Source organism: Camelus ferus, chromosome 25 (genome assembly GCF_009834535.1).
Source record: "Camelus ferus isolate YT-003-E chromosome 25, BCGSAC_Cfer_1.0, whole genome shotgun sequence".
NCBI classification, from domain to species: domain Eukaryota; kingdom Metazoa; phylum Chordata; class Mammalia; order Artiodactyla; family Camelidae; genus Camelus; species Camelus ferus.
In genome coordinates, this window is record NC_045720.1 from 31,084,133 (window position 1) to 31,107,357 (window position 23,225).

Sequence of the window (23,225 nt, forward strand, 5' to 3'; positions counted from 1 at the left end):
TTAATTGAAGTATAGTTGATGCACAGTAGTATATTAATTTTAGGTGTATAATATAGTGATTCAATATTTTTACAGATAATATTCCATTTAAAGTTGTTATAAAATATTGGCTATATTCCCTGTGCTGTACAATATATCTCATGCTGGATTTTTCTGAGAACTCGGCTGCTAAAGCAATTTCAACTCCTAGATCAATAAAACATGGAATTCAAATTTTGCCATGATCCTAAGCTTCCAACATGTGTGTTTAATCTGTCAATTTTTAATTTAGGTTGAGCTATAAAACAATACTCTAGCATTCATTCAGCATTTTAGATTTTTCTAAAGCTTTAAAATTATTTCTTATAACAATACTGTGAATAAGGATGACATTATCAAAGATCTTACATGTGTACACATGAGAAAGCTTCATCAATACAATATAGCTATCCATAATAACTGTCCTTTCTGTATCCCCTTTATGGAAAGTATTGAAAATGCACAAGAGAGAAATATCATTTTACATAACTACAACAGCCTCCAAAAGAGTTACAATTTATGCATTTACCCTGTAAGGGAAGTATGTGAGTGCCCATGTATTTGTATATTGTGTGTATGTTTGCTTCGTTGACTTGTTATGTAAATGAAATCATGAAAATGTTAGTGCTTTTAAAGGTAGTTTTTATTGTTGGACTGTCTTGTAAGCAAAATGGCATAAATATTTCAATTAAAATAATTATATAATGTTTCACTTTCCTGAACAACTGATGGGACACAAACTTTTGACAATTTTAACTAGCCAAAATACAATGGAGTATGTTCTTCAAGTCTATGGGTAAAGTCTTATTTATCTTTGAGTCCATGTCAACAATTTGTGCGCCAGAGACACATTGGGTACAGCAAAAATTTTGCTCCCCATTCCATGTAACACAGAATTTTCTCTGGGAAACAGCAATGTAATTTATAGGCTAAATTTCCCAGGCCACCTATGTATCATGTGTATACACATATCCATCCCCCAACTTAAATACTATAAATTCCTCTAAGCATAAAGGACTGTGCCTTACATGGTTAATTAAAAAAAAAAAAAAGATGACTATTATTATGCTAAGTATCCAATTAAAAAAATTAGAAAAGCAACAGAATAAACCCAAGAAAAAAGCAGTATCTATTTTAGCCTGGGTAGTAGAAAACAGTTATCCTTGAGACTTTTTAAACACAACTCTAAGTTACAAGTAGGTTTGAAGGCTTGATCTCATACTACCGAATGTTTCAAGAAATGTCTATGAAATTAATAGCAAAGGGGCCCCAGGTTAGTGATAGCCTTTGGAGTTTCTCAGAGAAGGAAACACATAAAATCTCTGTTGGGGAACAGGCTCCTGACCACTACGTAAGAGCCTCATAAAGTCCCACTAGTGAAGAACTCCCAGCAGAAGAGTACATAACACATACGGCAACGGTGTAAGAGCAAGAGTTAAGAACAAAACAAACAGTAAGATTAGATTCTCAAGAAATTCAGATAACAGATCTGATAAATAATATAAAAGAATTATGTTTAAAACAACAGAAGACATGAAAACAAACTGAAAAAAACTCATTATACAGTTTTATGAATTTACATCAAAATATATTTGTAGTGACAATGAATCTATACATCTTGTACCACACCATAATCAATCAGATTTAATTTTATCATAAATGAGGTACTATTTCCAAATCATTAAACATCCATATATTCAAGAACAATGTGTTTAAAGTCTGCTCTGTACCAAACAATAGTGCTTGATACTGAGTAGGTTCTGGTTGCTTAAACTAGGGTTATTCTCAGATACTAAAAATAATAGTAGAAAGTTTGTATTTCACATCCAGGATGTGACTGAAACAATATAATCATTATTTGACATCCCTACTTCTTAGTCAGTGTAAGTCTCCCAGTCTAAATCATCTTCTAACCTATAATGTTTGTTTGACTTAACACATACTTTAGATGAAAAAAATTGCATAAAAAGTATAGCTAATATGGAAACAGAAAAAGCAACAAAGGGTCATTTATTCAATATGTCTTTTGCTATCTGAACAAAATCTGTTTGTTGAAACACGCTAGAAGGTTTCCTTAACACAAAATGACTGTCAAAAGAGAAAATTACGTTCAACTTGAAAATACTACCCAATATTTAAAAAGCTGAGTGAAATATTTATTCAACATATTACTGGAAGCCTAGCCAGAGCAATTAACAAGAAAAAGAAGTAAAAGGCAGCTAAACTAGAAAAGAAGAAGTAAAATTATCTGTTTGCAGACAACATGACCTTATATGCAGAAAACCCTAAAGATTTCACACACACACACACACACACACACATATAAAACACCTGTTAGAACTAATAAACAAATTCACCAAAGCTGCAGGATACAAAACCTACACACAAAATCATCTTTCTATACAGTTACAGTGAACAATCGGGAAAAGAAATTAATAAAACAATTCTATTTATAATCAAAAAGAATAAAATACTTAGGAATAAACTTAACCAAGGAAGTGAAAGACTTATATACTGAAAACTATAAAATATTGCTAAAAGAAATGAAAAAAGACATAAATAAATAGAAAAATGTCCCATGTTCATGGATCTTGATGTTAAAATGGGAAGTTATTGTTTAATAGGTACCAAATTTCATTTGAGAAAAATAAAGTTTTGAAGATGGTTGATGGTGATGTGAATGCACTTAATGCCACAGAATGGTACACTTAAAAATGGTTAAAATGGAAATTTTATGTTCTCTATGTTTTACCACAATAGAAGAACTCACAAAAAAATTAACTGGGACACCTTTGTCTTTTTATTAAACGCTCTTAAAACTGCCCAATTTGAGAATGCCATCTTTTTCTAACTAATATAACAGCCAAACTTGAAATAAGAAGAGGCAAATCTCAAGATGCCAGAAATGAAGAGGAAACACAAAGTCAGGGTAATGACTGGGAACTGAGTCTATGGTGGTAAAGGGAAGTCTCAAACTCAGGTAAAGGGAAAGGTCTAGGGGTTTAAGCAATGCCATTTTAACACTCCTTCAGAGACTGGAAAAAGCTTAGAGTCTGAGTTGGAGCCATTTGCATAAAGCCTGGCACCAAAAAGAGCTGCTTCTTCAGTAAAAACAGACAATCCACATGAGGCTTCCCAGACTGAAGAAATGTCATGAACGGTTTCCATACGGGGCACCAAAGTGGGGCGGGAACAAGGAACAAAAACCGCCAACCTCTCACTTCTATTACCCTCCGATCTCCTGCCTGTATCACCCACTGACTAAACCAAATGGATAAGAAATAGCTAAAAGGGCATTTAGCAAAGGGAATTAAAAAAAAAAAAAAAAAAGGAATTGAGAAAAATGCCCTAGAGAAAACACAGAGAGCTAAAAGAGTAGGGGAAAAAGGGGGAAAACAGAAAAGAAAAAACAAAACAAAAATGCAAACAAAAAACAAACAGTGGTTCAAAGACTTGGAGAGGGAATATGAGAAGTTCTAGAAAGAGAAACTAAGGACAATGTAGAAGTATTTTGTCAAGTGACAATGAGTGTTTTAGAATTGAAGAGAACTATTCCACAAAACTCAAGTGTTGAGCAGGACAAAGGAGAACAAACACATCTGCACTTGGTGGCAACAGTTTACTTTAAAAAGGAAGATTTACCAATGGATTAAGTCCTAGAATTCGTATGATAATACATCTTAGGGACTCTAAAGTCACAATGCAAAAGTTTTCATTTCAGCCTTGCCACTCATCTGTATGATCTCAAACAAATCACTCAACCGCAGGAGCCACAAATTCTTCACTGTAAAAGGTAAATAATACTACCAACCTCATAACATGGGTTTGAAAATTAAAAGAGAGAATGCTTATAAGGTGCTCAGTTTAGTGGATACTCCAAAAACTTTTTATTTTCTTCTTAGCCCTGGCTGCATGAAGAAGACTGTCACACTAAGGACACGGTATACCACAGCAGCCCTATGCTGTTATAATGCTATTTTGTTAAAACTTGGGGGAGGCAGGAGAACACAGGTATGAAGCAATCTCAAGGTAATAATTTTACTTAAATACATCAATATCAGCACCTTTTACTGCGGCAGTAACAAAAGTTTTAGGAATATATTTATCAAAGAAATACTATCACTCAGAGCTTCCTAACTAGTGCGCTGTGACACCACGGGCATGTCAATGCTGAGACACAGGTCTCTTGGCCCTCAGAGTTTGTGGGGAAGGGCTGGGGTGAATCAAGCTCTCAATGACTTAGAGCTTCTCCTGATTACTCCAGGTAGAAATATCATTTTCTATCTATGCAATGTCATGAAAAGGGTAGGGAAGTTACAGCTACAACTAACCACAAAATAGATACAGTATATTTAAATCTGTATATAGAGAGTTCTGTTGCTTATATGATGCTATTATCCAGAGAGTGTCTTATAATCACAAGATTATTAGGACAATGATTAGCAAGAGAAGCAAAGGGAGGCCAGGGATGCCAGGTTTGAAAAGTCATAAAGGCTTCTGAACAGATTAAAAGAAAATATATGTGTGTCTCTCTCCACATTGTCTTCCTTAGCACCATTCATTAAATAGTTTCTCCAGTGAGAGAACAGGGTTTTATCACCATTCAGTCAAGTAAAACTTTAAATATATAGGCAAATTCACCAAAGTTACAGAACATTTTAAAATGGAATTCAAAGGATCATAGTAACATACCTACCATGTTAGAACTCAAAATAAAAAGAATGAGAATTACAAAGGTCATTACCCACAGTTCTAGCAGCACTATAAACAAAAGAAAATGAGAAATCAAAGTCTGGGCACAAATTCTGAATTCTGCATCAACTAAACAACCACAGATTTAGTCACAAATGAAGCAATCACACACAAAGGAGAAGACAGTGACTATCTTTTCTGATGCCATCATTTACTAATTCTCAAAGAGGTTAATTTCAACTCAGATGCATACATAGTTAATCTTGATCTCCACATAATTATTTTCTTGAGAGCAAGCAGACAAATTATACATGAAATATTCAATATATGAACACCTCCTTCTAAGTTGTAAAGTTAAATCAAAGCCTTAACGTTGACTATCATATCATAACAGTCTTCACAAAAATCTTCTTGCTCCTTACAGAAAACAAACCAGTGAAATTACTTTAAGATACTTCTCAGGGAACAAGGTTCCCAAGTGACTGTGAGTTTCAAATCCATATCGAACTACTAGTCATCACTCACTTCTTTTCTTGCCCACACTATGTAAACAAAAGTGGGTACATTTTGAAACTATTTACCACATTTCCCCCCATAACTCTTGTTACCTTTTGTAAGCTGCTTTACATGGTGTCTCTTGAATATTAATGTGAATCTTTTGCGTTAAGATTCTTTCACTTTCAGATCTTTTTAAATCAGATCAGATTATATCCATAGTTAACAAAAAACTAACAAATCCACTAGAAACATTTTCATCATTTATTTCTATGATCCAATTAGAAAAAATTCTCAAAGTTCCAATTTTAAATTAGCTGCAGTCATAGAAGGAACTTATTATTAAAAGCAGAATTAAGTGATTGAGAAAATCCTCCCCCTTTGTTAATCTCTTCCTTTCGCTAATGAAGACATCATTCTTCCAGTCTATCCTATTTATTATATACCTACTAAAGCAAAACTATTACCAATGTCTTACACATTTCTTAAGATCCATTTCAAATGTTACTTCCTCTGCAAAATACCTCTGTAGATTGAATTTGAAATCATTTCTCTATAATTGCAGAGCATGATTATCTCTATTACATCTTATATCATGGTCACCACGTCCACTTTATAATTTGTAGACAGCACCACACAAACTGTACTTTGTGTGAATGGCAGTCCCTAGATGTATGACCAACAGGTATGACCATTCCTGTTGGAGCCCTGTCTTTTCTGGACCTGCAGTGTTTTTTAAATAACTCTTTCTAAAAGACCACTCCCAAGATAGGCAGTCATGTTCATATTACCATCACAATTAATACAATACTTAGCCAAGAACTGTTTAGTGGAACACTCTCCCTCCTGCCACTGAAACATCCAGAAGATTTAACTTTATAATTTCACTTGTACTAGCCTTGTCCAGCACTTTAACACCCTGAGCTTTGATTACTCTACCAAAGTATTTTACTAAGTGTATTTTGTGCAATGTTAACATATAGTGTATGAAAAAGGGGTCTTTGGTTAAATACGTTTGGAAACTACTACATTCAATAAAGTTAAAAAGTTTTCTTTACTGCAGGAGCCTTTATATTATTCTAAGAACATTAGGAATCTCCAGAAAGAATTCATTGTTTTTACCCTAAAAGGATATGCCTTACTGACTTCAAAAGGGAATATTTCTAGATTTTCATTTGAAGGGAAAACAAAAAGTAATCCTATCACTTAGGTCACTGAGTTTCTTAAGATTGGGAATAAGCAGGGACAGAGAAATTGCTTGTGCAGGGGTCAAATAGATCTACTTCAACACGTGTTTACACAAAAAGGAAAACTACCTCCATCTATGACAGTAGTTCTCGGGGGTTAGAGTTCAGGCCACTAGGCGGTGTTTTGAGAATGTGTTAGGATGTTTCTGGCTGACTGATAATTCAATGTCACTACTGGCATTTAAGAGTTACCAGTTAGGGTATCAAGAGGCCCTATGATGAACAGGACAATCTTGAAAAATGAAGCCTATCTCACAGGCATTGAAGCAGGTGAAATCCTATTTATAAATAAACATATGGGCATCCAATTGGATTCTGTTTTAAATGTAAACACTTTTTTTTTTTTTTTGCATTTCTGCATGATCTTCTTACATACAAAGAGTTCTAGAAATGCGACTATGGAAATAAGAGGGAGAATAAACTTTGTTTTGTTCAAAACTTTACCAAGTTTGCTATCACTTCAGAAAATCACATCATCAACTTGTGGTATTTAACACAGGCCTGCACAAGTCTATTTGTATCAGTCGCATTCACAGTAATCGCATATACCTGGCTACTTCATTATATCTTCTATGTAGCCATGCCTGAGCATTTTTAAATTGAAATATATATTACTGTACCTTAAATTACTTTCTTTTAATCCTTTTAATCCTTTTAATCCTTTCCACTTTATTCAAGATACCAGAAAATTTTGAAATTATATATATATTATAATTATATATATAAAAAGGTTATATTATTTTTTATTTTCATTTCAGGATAGTAAAGGGGGCATTATAAAATATTTGTCATAAAAAAGGGCACTGGCATACTGGGTGAGGTTATGGTATTAAAAAATGAAAAGAAAGGCTTTTATGATCAGAAGGAAGGAGGAGAGAACTTTGGGTCTGACAAAATTGAAAACTACAAGATAACAAAAACAAGGCAGAGAGGGAAGGGGAGCGGGGAGCATGAGCCTCTTTTGCACTCAGCTTCTAAGTTTCCATACTTCTGAGGAACCACATTTCCTGTGCCTCAGCTTTTGCCATTTCACAGAACGCCCACTGTCACTTCACTTCCTACTAAAAGTGATTAAAATACTTGGACCTAAAAGAAACTGTGCCACACGGCCACTGCTACCACAGCTCCTCAGGAGCCCCGTGACCCTGCCGGCTGCCACAGTGGTGAGGCCATCTTCATTCTCAGCCCTGAGACGGAACTGTGAGCTACACATCGCCCTTCACTTAGTAACGGGATTTTTCAGAAACACTGACCTCAGTAGTAGTCCCAATGTCAGCAGACGGGCTGCACGTGCTGGTGTCTGGAGGAGCTGTGCCTATGCTGCTCCTAACTGGGGAACCAGGCACAGGCCCTGCCACGGTCTCTGGATAAGCTGAAGAAGGGCTGGGATTGCCTCTCTTCTGAATCTTATTCCAGACTTTATTCATGATATCAGCTAGCTCATACAAGAGCTGCACCTGAGCAGAAGGGGAAAAAAAGGAACAAGTCTTTCAACTTCTAGTCACAATTGACCAAAATACTAATTAAACGTGAGAAAATTAAAACAAGTCCAGGGAAACAAGAATATATGAAACAAAAATCTATCAATGTATCACTGATCATGACATTATATCCTGACCTATAATCTATTATATATTATATGCACTGTATTTATCATATATATGATCATTTTGTCATGACACCATAATTTTGATGAGATATATAGAGAAAAAGAATTCATATAAAAATGTATAATATTAAACATTTTATCATGAATTGAATTTGAGACAGATATGATGAACTTATTTACACTTAAAATTTGCCATATGTTCAAACTGTAATATTTTATAAGCAATTTAGCATTTTGGGAGAAAATATTGCTAAGATGGTAATAATGCTAATAAAACAGCTTATTATGGGACAGTGGATTTCTTTTAATACAAAACTAATAGAACAAACACAAAGAAATGCCTCTTAAACAGAGGTCCAGATCAAAATTAGAAATCAAATAAATCCTAGTAAATATGACTATTTAGTTATACATGAAATAATCACCATTCTTATTTCTAAATTATTTCCACATTTAAATTTTCTCTATTTTCTGAGGAATAAATCTGAAACTGGATTTCTTGTGCAGCAAAATAAAGTAAAAAAGAATGATATAACATAGAACAGTAAAAGGAAAATGTTACATATGAAACTTTTCTATAGATAAAGAACATAAACTATCCAACCTACTATTCCCCTCAGATTTGTCATTCCAATATTCAGAGAAAAAACTGTTTAACTTGCACGTTGTTTGACTAAGTTGTAAGATATTTACATAAGATTTCATAAATAAGCATTAATCATGGAATTTGTATGACAACATATTGCCATATACTGTATAAAAGAAGCCTAGGAAAAAAATGCAAACACAATATATAAGCAAATCCACAGCTGGATACCATATTCTGCTTGCCACTAAAAAAAAGAAAGAAAGAAAGAAATTCTCATATTTATAAGAAGTTTCAGCCGCAGGACATATCCAAATGATAAAGCTGGCTTCTTATGTGGGCAGAACAGATGCCTAAAAACACTCTTGTCAATCCTTATTTGATATAAAACAGTACATGGTTACAGTTTCTCCTGTTTTTTGTGTGATGAAGTCTCAAATCTCAGGTTATAGCTCTTTTTGTTAAAATAATAAGCTAATGGCTAGAAATCCTATAAAAACCTTATGAGAGAAATTTTAGTTCAAATTCTTTTGTCCTTTTTGGCCATTAAATAAGATGATGCATAAATCTCTAAAAAGAAACCATTTTGCTGCAAATCAAAATTTTAAAAAAGATTTTTACTTTTCGGTAAACAATTAGAACTGACAAATAAGGAAAACATAAATAGCTTCTAAATAGTTTTAAGGACATAAGTTTTATTTAGTTAAGACAATGCTGCTTTTATTGTCACTACTCCTGATTTCAACTGGTATCATAAAAGAATTGTATATGAATGTCACCAAGTACACTGTGCATTTAGCATACCAAGCAAACACTGACATAAACTTTAAATACATTTTTATTTTCAAAATATTTATTTTTATTTATATCACAGAATTCAGACTTTCCAAATTCAGAGTTTTTAAAAAAGAAGGCAAAAAGTTAAGATAAATGTTCAACTCTTATCCTTCAAGCTGTACTGAAAACTATGCCAAATAGAGCCACAATGAGCTACTATCAACTAGCTATTAAGACATTTGAAATTAAAAAGCATAACTAAACTAAGTATTGGTGAGGATATAGAGCAGCTAAAATTCTCTGCTAAGAGAATGTAAAATTTAGACTACAGTTTCGCAGTTTCCAAAAAAGACATACATATACTGTATGATTGAGCCATTTCCTAAGTGTTTCCCTAAGAAAAATTAAAGTCTTTGTCCACACAGAGACGTGAATACAAATGTTCACAGCAGTTTTAGTTGTAATAGTCTAAAACTGGAAAAAAAAAAAAATCTCAAATGGTAACCAGTAAGTAGGTGAATGATTTTTAGAATATCCATACAACAGAATACTTGCCAATAAAAAGAAATAAACTTGGATTCATGGAAAAATATGGATTAATCTCAAAATTATTATGCTGATTGAAAGAAGCTAGGTGAGAGAGAGAGAGAATACAACTGTATGATTCCATTTATATGGAATCCTAGCAAATCCTATAATGACAGTGTCAGTGGTTGCCTGGGATTGGGGGGAGGATTACAAAGAGGTACAAAGAAAGTTTTGAGGATGATGGATTTGTCATTATCTTGATTATAAAGATGACTTCATGGGAATATATATGTCAAGCTTTATCAAATATATACTTTAAACATGTGTAGCTTATTGCATTTACGTTTTTACCCCCAAAAAAACTTTTTAAAAATCTCTAAAAAATGAGCTCTATGTGAGGTAGCTTTATGTGGTTTATGTATGGAGGTGACTGAATATCAATAGTATCTTAAATATCAAATACTGATTGAATATAAAAATGTAACATTTTATTGTTTAAAAATTAACTGCACATACTTTTTCTCATTTAACCAAATCCAATCAGAAAGGAGACTTAATTGGACTGGTGAAGTGGAGAAAAACCTCAAGGAGATACATTCTTGAAAGATACATAGGATTTAAATGGGTGCAAAAAGCCATTCCAGTCATAAGAATAGCAAGAGCAATAGCCAAGTGCAGAAAATGATCGAGACATGATGTAGGGCCATGAAAAGTTTGGCAGTGTATTAGGAGAGTCAGATAGAGGAGTGAACATAAAGGAACATAAAGGTAGACAGGAATAAGAAAAACCATTAGATATACAATGTCAATGGAAACCGAGCAGGAATGGAATTTCAAAAAACAATTACTCATCCATGTTGAATAACAACCAAGAGAATGTGAATTTACAAAGTCTATTTCATTTGGTATGCAGGTTGTTTACTAATCATTAAAATTCAGTTGCAAAAGAAAGCGTTTTTTTGAAAAAAAAAAAAACCCTTTTTATGTAGGACATTACATTTAGTCTAATTTTAAGAGATAAAAATGGAAATGAGGAGCTCAGAGAAATTAAAAATGAGTGAATAGTGGAAGAACACAAATCTGGTTTTGTCTGAACGCAATGCTTGTGTTCTTAGACTAATGCCAAATTCCACTGCCTAGGTGAAAACTAAACATAACTTTGAACAATAAAAGCTATGAATAAATGGACAGGAAAGGAGCATGAAATCCATCCTTTCTCTAGTTTCACATATTAAAAACTCAAAAATGAAAAGATAGTTTTATGTTCCTGGGAATATCTTATAGGAAAACAAAATGTATCTATTTATTGGCTGAGGGAAAATTGCAATTTTATTAGAGATCCCCCAGGCTCATTTAATTTTGGAATAAACACAATTTTTAAGGTCTGAGAAACTAGTGTCTGAAGACAAAGGGAACTGGGTAACTTTGGCAAAACACTTAAGATGAAAGCAAGGTTGATGGAAATCACTGATGGCTACAAATTCTCTAAATATCCAACCAGGTTAAATATTTATAGTGTCTAAGGCCTTGAATGGCAATGAACTCTTAAGAACTGACACAGTAGTTTAGGTCTCTGTATTTGGTACAGAGATTTACAACAATGTCGGACATGAAAATGAACTTGCTCTGGGCCTGCCCTACATATAGAGCTTGCACTGTATTTTAAAGTAGAAGAAATTAGTTGAGGGCATTAAGCAATAATGAAACATTAATTCATGGACAAGTGTTAACACTTCTGATGTCACTCTAATGCATAAACAAAAGAATGGTATTTAAGTAGGAAGTACTTGAATGGAATCAAGACGCTTATATACTCGCTATAATCGGAAGTGCACAAAGATTCTGACAGTATATTAAAATTAAGTGGGTATATACATTGTTCTGGGGAAAAGGCTATTATAAGATTCTTGAAGAAGTCTATGGCACAAAAAAGAACGAGAAGTACTTTCAAAAAACAGAAACAAAACCGAGATGAATTAGTGAGCAATCACTCACACATACAGAAAAGGTTTATTTTGAGTCATTAATCTTAAAAGAAAATAATAAAAACAGTAAAAGAAATTTTAGGATCCTATATGCATGTGGGTATTTGTATTATAGGAGCCCACGATACTTTTTATAAGGCAGGGCACCCAGAAAATGTAAAAAGACACATAGATATGTATCACTAAGAAAGATTCAACATTTTTGGCAAAAGATTCCATAAACTTTAAAGGCAAATAACTACATTACAGATACAGGGTCTGTATTTAGAGAATATAAGGGAAGCTCTTCAAATTGCTAAGAAACTTAACAGAAAAATTAGGTAAATGATATGAAATATCAATTCATAGAAGAGCAAATTCACTGGTCAAAAAACATTGAAAGTAGGCTCATCCTTATTCCTAATCAGGAAAATACAAATTAATGTAAACAATATGGATTGTCAACTCACAAAAGAGCAAACTCAATGGCCAATAAACACTTGAAAAGTTGCTCAAGCATCTGGTTTCATTTCCCTTCAGCATGAAGGATTTCCTTTAGAATTTCTTGTAGTGCAGTCCTACTGGTGACAGATTCTTCTATGTGAAAATGTCTTTCTTTGGTCTTCATTCATAAATGTTATATATTTTTTATTTAGAATTCTGGGTTGAGCGGCTTCTTTTTTTTTTTCTTTTTTAATTTCCACAATTTAAAGATGTTGCTCTTCTGACCTCTATAGTTTCTTATGAGAAGCAAGCTAACAATAAAATCTTGATTCTCTTATATGTAATGTGTCATTTTTCTCATCATACCTTCAAGACTTGCTCTTTATCTGTGGCTTTCAACAGCTGAATTATGATGTGTGTAGGCATGGCCTTCTTCATGTGTTTATCTTATTCAACTTTTCCCCTTCATTTCTGGTTTATATGTGGTACTCAATAAATATCTGCTGAATTCACTTAGGGAAAAAAAAAAATCAAGTCATCCTTTGTAATTCTGACAGAATCCAGAGGGAGTCTGGAAGCACAGGCTAAAGCAACCACTCACAAAAAAAAAAAAAAAAAAAAAAAAAAAAAATTTAAAAAAAATGGTTTATTTGAAGTCTAATGTTTTACCATTAAAATGTAGGTCAATCTAGCACACAAGGATATGAGAGTATTTACTTCTTACTAAGTATTTGAGTACATGTTGATCCTTCAAAGTGCTATTTTTTTCTGTGGCTTCCTGTCCCTTCAGGAATATTGCTACATTCTACTGGGGATATTCATACCAATTTACATAGGTAGAGGGTCTTGCATTTTATATCAGAGTCAACCTAAAGTGACAAAACGACATTCAGATTGCATATCAGACTTTGCAAACTACTTTCATAAATTACCTCACTTAAAACTTCCCAATAACCTTGTGATCAACTTTGGATATAGCAGTTGGTAACAATTTAACAGAGGCTGGTTTATCAGGACTTATCAAGAAGATATAAACAAATTATTGCTTTTTGAGTGTAAAAGGATTCTCAGGGTATGAAGTTCATTCAGCCTTGGTTTAATTCTCAAACAAACAAAAAACCCAAAAAAGATCCTTGTTAGTATCTGGGGAACAGCAGCAAGGAGGCCCTGGGAGCCAGTGACAGAAGAAAGAACAAAAGGAGGGATAAGACTTAAGAAGGAAATATCAGGCCAAACATAGGCTCGACCTATGTGATGACTTAGCTTAAAACTGGTTTATACTTCAACAACAAACAAGGTAAAAATCTGAGGACTATATCCCAGAGCTCCAGTTTTGACCAACAGTATTACATATAATAAGAATCCATAGAAATCACATTACCATCGAGGATGTCAAAGTAAAAGAAAAAAAAGTTTTAAGATTAATAATAATGGAGCCCCAGGCTAGAACAACAATGGGAACAGAATTTATTCTCAGCTGAGAGAGCTATGGACAACCAGACCATGTGGAGTAGGGCAATCCTTCCAAGGCTATAATGATCCCTAAAATAAGTCCCTAAAATAAAAGGTTCCTGGTGACAACTACAAGTGGCAGTTAGCTATCTATGATGCAGGGATTGAGCTATTACTAAGTATAAACTATGAATAGAAATATTTTTTCTGTTATTGCAAAAACTTTCTTCATATTCCTTTGTAATCTACCCTTCCTATCACTCTCTCCTTCCCTCTCGCTGCCTTGCCTCCAGACAACAAGGAACCTGCTTTCTGCCACAATGTAGTAGTTTGCAGATTACAACACTTTATATGAATGGAATTATACAGTAAGTAGTCTTTTTTGTCTGGTTTCCTTCACTCAGTGTAATGATTGCAATATTCATCCATGATGTTTCATTCTATCAATAATTCAGTCTTTTTTATGGCTGAATAGTATTACATTGTATGGATAGGCAATCACTTGTCTAAGTATTCACTTACTGATGAAAACTTGGGTTATGTTTGGCTTTTGTCTATATAAATAAAACTGCTAAATACATTCATGTAAAAGTCTCTGTGTAGACATACATTTTTGTTTCTCTGAGGAAATACTTAGGGAGGAATGGCTGAGCCGTAGGGTAAGTACATGCTGCCCCTCTTCAGGAATTCTCAAATTGTTTCCAAAGTTGTTACACAATTTTTAAATTCCCATCAGCAGTATACAGAGTTCTAGCTGGTTCACAATATCCCATCTTTTGAACTTTAGTCAATCTAATAGGTGTGTAGTGATACGTCCTTATGTATTATTTTGTTTTTCCCTGATGAATAATGATGTTGAGCATCTTGTGCTCATTGACCAGTCATATATCTTGTGTTCAAATCTTTTTCCCTTTATTTGCATTCATGTTATTTTATTTATTGTTCTTTTCCTTCATGTTATCAAGTAGAAAGGATTCCTTAAATATTCTGGATAAGTTTGATAAATTTCTTCCAAGTGTCTGGCTTTCATTTCTATCTTAATGTGGCTTTTAAAGAGAAAATGTTTTAAACTTGGTTATGCCCAATTTTTGATCAATTTGGGGAGAGCTGCCATCTTAACAATATTGAGTCTTCCAATCTGGGAGCAAGTATCTCTCTCCAACTAGATATTCAAGTTCTCTCAGCAATGTTTTGTGGTTTTCAGGGTAGAGGTCTTGCACATCTTTTTAAGAGATTCATTTGTTGGGTTTTTTTTCGGCACCAATATGAATGAAACTGATTTCCCCCTTCCATTTTCAAATTGGTGGCTGCTAGTACATAAAAATACAATTAGGTTTTATACATTAATCTTGTCTCCTGCAACCATAATATGCTTATTAGCTCTAGTAATAGGTTTTTAATTCCTCAGGGATTTTCTATAAAGTATTTGATCATATGAAAATAGAGAGTTTTACTTCTTTTCTTATCTTTATATCTATTATTTCTTTTGCTTGAGTAACTGTAATGGCTAGGATGGCCAGTACGATATGAAATACATGATGAAAGCAGGCATTCCAGGCTTTTCCTTGATCTTTGACTTTATCCTCAAAGATATACATGCTTAGGACTAGGTGAACTGCTTGAATATGTAAAAGCCTATCTTCTTCTGCAAATTTGGAAACTTTGTACAATTATTTTTTCACATTTTTCTGCCCTAAGCTTTTTCTCCCTACCTTCTGGAATTCCAATTACATATATATTTGGACACTTTATCCCATAACCACTGAAGCTTTGGTCCTTTTTTAAATGTCTTTTTTTCTGTTTTTCAAATTCAATAATTTCTACGCTCTATATTCAAGTTCAATGACTCTTCTATCATATGCAGACCACTTCTAAGCCCATACACCATGGTTTTTTATTTCAGGTTCTATATTTTGAATTCTGAAATTCCACTGGATTGTCTTTATATTTTATTTCTCCATTGAAAATTCTTACCTTTCTCATTCAGTGTGCTTTCTTTTATAACTCATGAAAAAAAAGTATAATAGCTGCCTTAAAGTCTTTTTTACAATTGAATTATATAAAAAACAAGTTGGGAACATTCATTTATGTTGTTAGTTTTTGCTTTTTTGTTTGTTTTAATCAGTGGGAGGGGCTGAGGTTGGCCTCTGATGCTATGATAGAATTAAATCTTTTTTTCCCCCTTTTTCTGTGATTAAGGATCTAAAGAAGGTGAATCCGTTTCTCTACAATCTGTGAGAGCTGCCATACAAAAGTATCACAGATTGGGTGGTTTACAAGAACAGAAATGATAGTTTCAAAGTTCTGGAGATGATCAAGTCCCTAAATCCACATATCAGCAGGGACACGCTCCCTCGGGGATTGTGAGTAGAATCCTTCACTGCTTTTCATCTTCTCCCTGGGGCAGCCAACAATCCTTGTGCTCTTCGGCTCACAGCTGGATCAGTCCAGCATCTGCCTCTAACTGCACATGGCACTCTCCCTGTGTGTCTTCCTATTAACTTCCCTCTGTGTACATCTACCTCTAAATGTCCCTTTCATTAGTTGTTTTGGATGAAGGCTCACCCTAATGACTTCATTTTAAAACTTGATTGCCTCTATAATAATCCTATTAACAGATAAGGTCACATTATGAGATACTAGAGGTTAGGAATTCAACATATCTTTTGGGGGGGGGGCACAATTCAACCTGTAACAGTTTCCCTTCCTCTTGGAAATGTTTTTCAGCAATCATCAACAGTAGAATTCAAAGAATAATCTAAGAGAGGGCAAGTCATTTCATAATTATTCTCTTCTATATCACTATGGATCATCATAGAATGGCAAATGGCTATTAAACTAGATTATTTAATATTATTCAAAATAATTTACTACTGGTTAGAAAAGAAATTATTTTTATAATAGTGGACAAGCTTTTAGTTTTAAAATAATGTTCATTTAATATAACTGTCTCAAAGTAATTCTATGTATTTTTATAATAAGGCCATCCACCACTAAGATATTAGCAAAATGCACAAATATATATAAAAATTAAACTAAACTGTGTAGTATACAGTAGGTGGAGAGAGGCAGAGAAAAGAGGAGAAAGGAGGATGGTATCAGTAAAGGAGGCTCTATAAAATGTGGAATAAAATTTGAACCCACTTTAAGAAACACAATTTAAACACTGGTTTGAAACCACTAATGCTGAGATAAACAAAGATTTATCACAGTGACCTGTCAGATCCAATAAGGTTCTAGAAAATATTGTTTATAAAAATGTAACTTCAAATATTGTTCAACATTGACAATCTATGTAGAAAACATAGCACAATCTGCTTGAGGTCAAAGAAACAAGTATTAAATTGTATGCAATTAATAATTTGTATAAACCCAGAAGATGTGAATTTATACTAAATTATCAAACTATAGAATACAACTTTTGGCCTATATCAACTGAAATGTTATAAGATTAACAAAAGGCGTTTTCACAAAAGTAATCAGTGCTTTTCTTTTCTTTTTTTTTTTAAATATGTGCGGCAAAAGAAGTTCTGAGTGAGAATCTGATTGAAAATTACATTTGATCACTTTGACAGACTCTTCCAGTCTGACAGTAGTTCTTCACCATTTAAAACTACATCTGCAACTGATTTCATTCCATCAGCCAATAGATGCATTTATGCTGCCACTGTTACATTTTCAGAAGAGTTTAAATTACAAAACTTGAGAGAACTTCAAAGCAATACTTAATCTAACCATTCTGATCTTGATGAACTGTTAAAAATAATTTAGGATGCTTAATAGAAGAGAAACTCTTCGACAAAATGGATAACAATTGTTCTTAAATCACATTATTTTAAATTTCCTTTCATAAATCAAATGTACCAACCTGGGGGTTCGAGCATTTTATCTCAAGTGACTCTAGGTCTACATGCAGACAGACAACAAACGAATGCCTCGTATCAGGTCCTGCAGCGAGTAGTTTTTGAGATGTAACAGCTAGAGTAGAGGTACAACCCATAGGTTCCACAAGGCAAAGTGTCAGCTGTTTTCCAAAGAGGGTATATATGCTGAAATGATGCAAACTGATAGTCCAAGGAAAAGCATCACCTGATAATGGGGACAAAAGGGGGTAGGGAGGTAGACATACAAAAATATAGTTAATTTTATCTTTACAGTAATGTGTCTATTGTTAGTATTTGAAATATAAAACCCTTAATATGTCACCATAAAAAGGGAATATAGTACCCCAGAGACGATGTTAAATTAGTTTACAGGCTATGTAATGGTTACCTTTAAAAAATGTTTATGTTTATATTTATTATACTACTGTAACAATAATTATGCACATTATTAAACATACAAAAGTAGAAATTAAGGAAATGAGATAAAAATATACACAGAAGTTCTAACTTTTCTCCCCTCACCTTAGTGCTAGTGGGTTGTACAGTACACCTGCTGGGGATGTATGCACTGTACCTTGGAGACCACAGAAAATGTGTTAAATTAGGAAAATGGACTAAAGGTGACCACAGATCTGACTGTGAAATAAAAAAGGAAAATAAACAATCTTCTATGGTCTGTTGGACCATCTGCACAAGAATCCTGTGAGTGCTGATATAACAGACTCTCTGGTAGCAAAGACCCAGGATGCATGCTGATATCTTCCATTGGTGATTCTCATGGACAATGTAATTCTTAAAGAAAATATACCTGATTAAAAAAAAAGCACTCAAATTTCAAGATTAAAAGCAAAATTCCTTTCATTGTTTTATATTTATTCTTTTATTAATTAGAGAAAAATTTAATATAAATTTATGAGATAAAGCCATCTGATTTTTTTATTGTGACAACAGATAAAATACTTTGTGAAATAATGTTTAAAAGTATAGTCAGTATTAGAGTATTTATAGACATTTATTATTGGGATGCCAGTTTGATGGCAAATACGTTCCTATACTTGTATTTTTGACTGTGCAATTCTACTAGCACTTGTCAGTATAGATAGTATATTACGGGCTTCTCTTTAAGTATCTAGATTATTTTAAAACAAATTTAAAATATTCATTTACTTCTCTCATTAGAGCTACTAGTACCTCGCTGAAAATAATTTATAAAATGTAATATATAAAGAAGAAAAATCAAAACCAGTCACATTTCACCTTCCATCTTGTTACTCCCAGTAATATGCACTATTAACAGTGTTACATTTCTTTCAAGTCTCCTTCAAGTCTTTCCCCCTACCCCAGTGTTGAACATACCCACACCGAGTTAGAATCAGGATTACATTGTACTTTTAGTTTCACATTATTTTTCAGTAAGAAAAAAAAATTCCAAGTGAGTAACTATGTGGATCATGCTAAAAATATATATTGTAAAGGAATCGAAATATGCAGCTGAACTGTGAATGCTGATACTCAATGGATGCTACAAAATACATTCTCATTAAAGCTTGAACATTCAAAATGTCTTGACCAAGTGGTTAATAAAATTAAAAACAGAAACTTTCAAACTGAGACTTGGATAATAAAATAAATCTAGCTACACATAGTAGCCCAAAATAACTTGACTGGAAACAATGAAAACTGCGTACTAATATGTGGTTGGCACTGTGGTACTCTGCCTGTCTTAAGATTTAAAATATTTTCCCCCAGGAAAGAATGACGAACTTTAAATCATCTGTAACTAATTCTGAAATTATTTAAAAACCTACAGAGTGTTCCATGCTATTTACAAAATAAAGGCTTTGCCAAATTTATCTTAAAGTATTTTGGAATGATTTCAGGTTACATATTTTAAAACTGGTAGTAAACTATATATAGTTTTAAATTTTTTATGTTATTCAAGAAATGCTAAATTGTGATTATGCTTGATAGAAAGGACCACATTTTAATTTGTTAAATTAAAAAAAAAATTCCAAGTAATACTGATACTATCTCAGATATGTGACTCTTTTCCTCTTTGGAATCAGATCATAAGTTGAAACTGGGTATATTATATTCTAAGTCTTAAACAGAATCTTTTAAGGTAATAAATTCATGTCCACTTATTTGGCAAGCGGATCATTTGTTTTAAAAAGTAAACTCTATCTAGAAAATAAGATCCTAGTATGTAATGACAAAAACTCCCACAATTAATCACTTTAAAAAAAAATTACCAAAACACATCATTATCTGCATTACTATCCCTTTTACACACATATACATGCACATGAAACTCCTTATATATTTATAACACTGGCAATATACTGTTCTGGGGACTCCCTAAATATGCTCAGGCATCCATGACAGACCAAGAACATGGACTATTCTGAGACCTTCAAAATTAGTATTTTTACTTTAATTGGAAAGTTCTAATGCTATAAAATTAGCCTATCATTTTAGAAAAATTATTGCTGGCATAATTCAGAAACAAGAACAAGAAAAAATAAAAACAAGGCAGGAGGATTGAGAACTGCATTTCTGTGTGAATTTGTGAAACCTCTGTATTATCAACAGAGACATGAATACCAGTAAACTAATTCTAAAAAAAAAAGATAACCAAACACTAACATACTTCAGATGAAGTAACGCAAAAGAGAGTAAGTGTAACAGAATTTTAGGACAAAATGAACAGAGAAATTTGGTGAGACTACGTGATACATGTATCAACAACGGGGAAGGGGGACTTCATTACATAATATTAACTTAAAACTGAGTGAAATTATAAACATTATATAGTGTTGATTTTCTTTTTTTTTTTTAGTGTTGATTTTCTTATACTGTATCACACGTTGCTGATTTTGTACAACACTAGAAGCTGAAGAAAAAGGAGTGACTTAGATAACAAAGAAAACATTCTCTCTCTCTCAAAAAATATATATTTCAAAAATTTTATTATCAATGTTGGCATCATGAAATAGTGACTATTTATACAGACCCTCATCATACACATCTAATTTACAACCTTGACTATTGGTAGGTAGGGATCAATATTCTGAAAAGAGGATCAGTCTTTCCAATTCTATTAATGCTATACTTAAGGGAAAAGTATATATATTTGGTTTTAACAAACATCAATATGAAAATGAAGAAAGTTAGACAACATTAGAAATACTCCCCTCAGTTTTCTTGATTTCATAACCTTAGTCTTTAGAAAGCAACAAAAAAGTACCTTACTCTTCTCCCTGATTTTTGTTCCTATGTCCCACAATCCAGTATAACTCAGGAAGGTTTTTATTTCAAATATGAATTAGTATAACCAGGAATATTCTACTCCTAGTTATGAGGGTTAACAATTTGGAGACAGATACACTGTATTCAACAAATATAAATGAGCCAAAACTGCTGACACTGTCTCCCCAAACCACTTAGCACTTAATTGATTTAAAGACAGTTGAAATAAAGGGGTTCTTTAATTCTAAATGATATTAATTTAAGTATTGGGAACTTCCAAGGAATGAATGCATTAAAAATGATATAAATTATAATCAATCTTCCTGGCAGAGGAGAACTCCTGAAATACCTGGTATAGAAGGAAATAAAAATGAGCAACCTACAGTTTGATTCGCTTTATAACCAAAATTCTACATTTGGAAAAAAAAATCACTTAGTAACAGAAAATATAAAATGTACTGCATGCATAAAATAATGTAATATAAATATTAAAATATATAAAATTTTATAAATAAATGAAATTTATATAAAAATACAAAAATCATGTTTATTAAATCATACTAATAGATAATTCATTTCAAATTTGTGAAGTATTTTCTTCACATCTAGAAAACAGCATTCAATGCTAAGTACTCTCCTCAAAGTTATTATTGGCTTAATCATTATCATCAAAAATTTCATTACTGCATAAAGAAATATAATACTGGTTTTAAGATTCTTTAAAACTTATCATCATAAACAATGCAAAACCAGAATTATCACTTTTAAAACTAAAAGTAACCCCCAAGATTAGCACTGTTCTTCCAGGAATGAAGGTATGAGTAATCACTTTACAGTTTTAAAAGAGACATTGTAACAATGCAGGATATATGTAAGGTTATATGGTCAGCTAACAAGATATAGCCTCCCTTCATGTAGCTTGTCAAGAAATGTTACAATTCCACATATTTTCAAAAGTGACTTACCACTAACTAGTGGCAATCCTTGCCTCACTTAAATTATTATATAAAGATGTCTACATAATTAAGAAAATTATAAAATATTTATTCAATCTCATCACTCAGTGATATGACATACGGATTAAAACTTAGAAATAAATATAGGGTATTTTAAATATCCTTATTTTGAAATGTTATTTTCTGCTTCCTGATTGTTTTTTACTTTAGTTTTTCCCTAAATAACTAAATAGCCAATTATTCCTTTTTAAGCTATTTAACTGAGTATGTATTTTACAAGCACCATGTTCTCAAAACTTTAATAACAGATAAGAAATCGATGCTTAAGACATGATTCCCTTTCCAAAACATTTTCAGCTATATATATTATATTCACAACAATAAAAATACTTATAAACATTTACAACACAAACATCCTAGATATCAAATACACTCAATCATTTTTCTTAACACATAGTACATGTAGTTATTTTAGTCAAATTGAGTCAAATCTCAATTACTTTCCCAAGACTTCTACAAAAGAATGTATGCTGCTATTAGACAAAAGTCATGGCTAATGATACAAAAGCACTGCCATTTTAACTCTGCTAGGAAATGAGTATTTGTGAGGAATAAAAGATATTCATTTGAGCTTTCATTTTATATTACTGACAGACCACACTGATCTACTTAAGTGGATAAATTGGTTTACTGAGTGCACTAGAATGCTATGACACTGCCTGGTACAGCAGAATGAGCCTGGATTTTGCATCAGACAGACCTAGGTAAGAATCCTAGCTCTAAGAGTCCCTTATTGTTAGGGGAGAAATACTAATGCCTAAATCCTCTGCTTCTTCTACATGAAGTGTTGAGCCATTTCATGCCTTTTCTGTTGGCAAGAACTGAGTGGACTATTTCATTATAATAAAAGAACCAACTTAGTGACAAAAGAAAAGACATAAAAATGAAAAGCAAAGTAAAAGGAAAAAGGTTAAAGGAAAAAAGGTAAAAAGTAAAGCTCTAATGAATTTCATTATTTGAAGAATTTTTTGAAAGGTAGCGAGTTCACCAAAGACCCTAAGAATCGTTCAGTTCAAGAAACTATTCCAAATTCTAAGTTACAAAGGTTGAATTAATGAATTGTATTTCCTGAAAACCTTATAAAGAAGGGAATCATATGGAAGAAAACCTCAGTCCTGGAGACTGTTATTCATAACTTAGCACCTCAAGTATGGCTTCAGTGTCTGGGGCTCACATGAACCACATCAAAACCATGCTAAAGCTGACAGGTGTGACCAGAGACTAGCCATAAAATTAGATACAGAGCAATTTTTGGTATTGAAAA

The 23,225-nt window shown here is 32.8% G+C and overlaps 1 protein-coding gene across 11 annotated transcripts in view; it reads right to left on the minus strand.

Annotated features, from left to right (window-relative positions):
- The window catches only part of VPS13B (vacuolar protein sorting 13 homolog B), a 627,764-nt gene that overhangs the window by 313,271 nt on the left and 291,268 nt on the right, over window positions 1-23,225 (minus strand). For all 11 annotated transcript variants that reach the window (XR_004315275.1, XM_032468222.1, XM_032468224.1 and 8 more), the window contains 2 exons: window positions 17,681-17,901; window positions 7,706-7,909 (listed from right to left, as the gene is read on the minus strand). Coding sequence is in view for 10 of the 11 variants with exons in the window: in XM_032468222.1 (XP_032324113.1) it covers window positions 7,706-7,909; window positions 17,681-17,901 (425 nt within the window). In the remaining variant the exon portion in view is untranslated. The remainder of the gene's footprint in view (window positions 1-7,705; window positions 7,910-17,680; window positions 17,902-23,225) is intronic.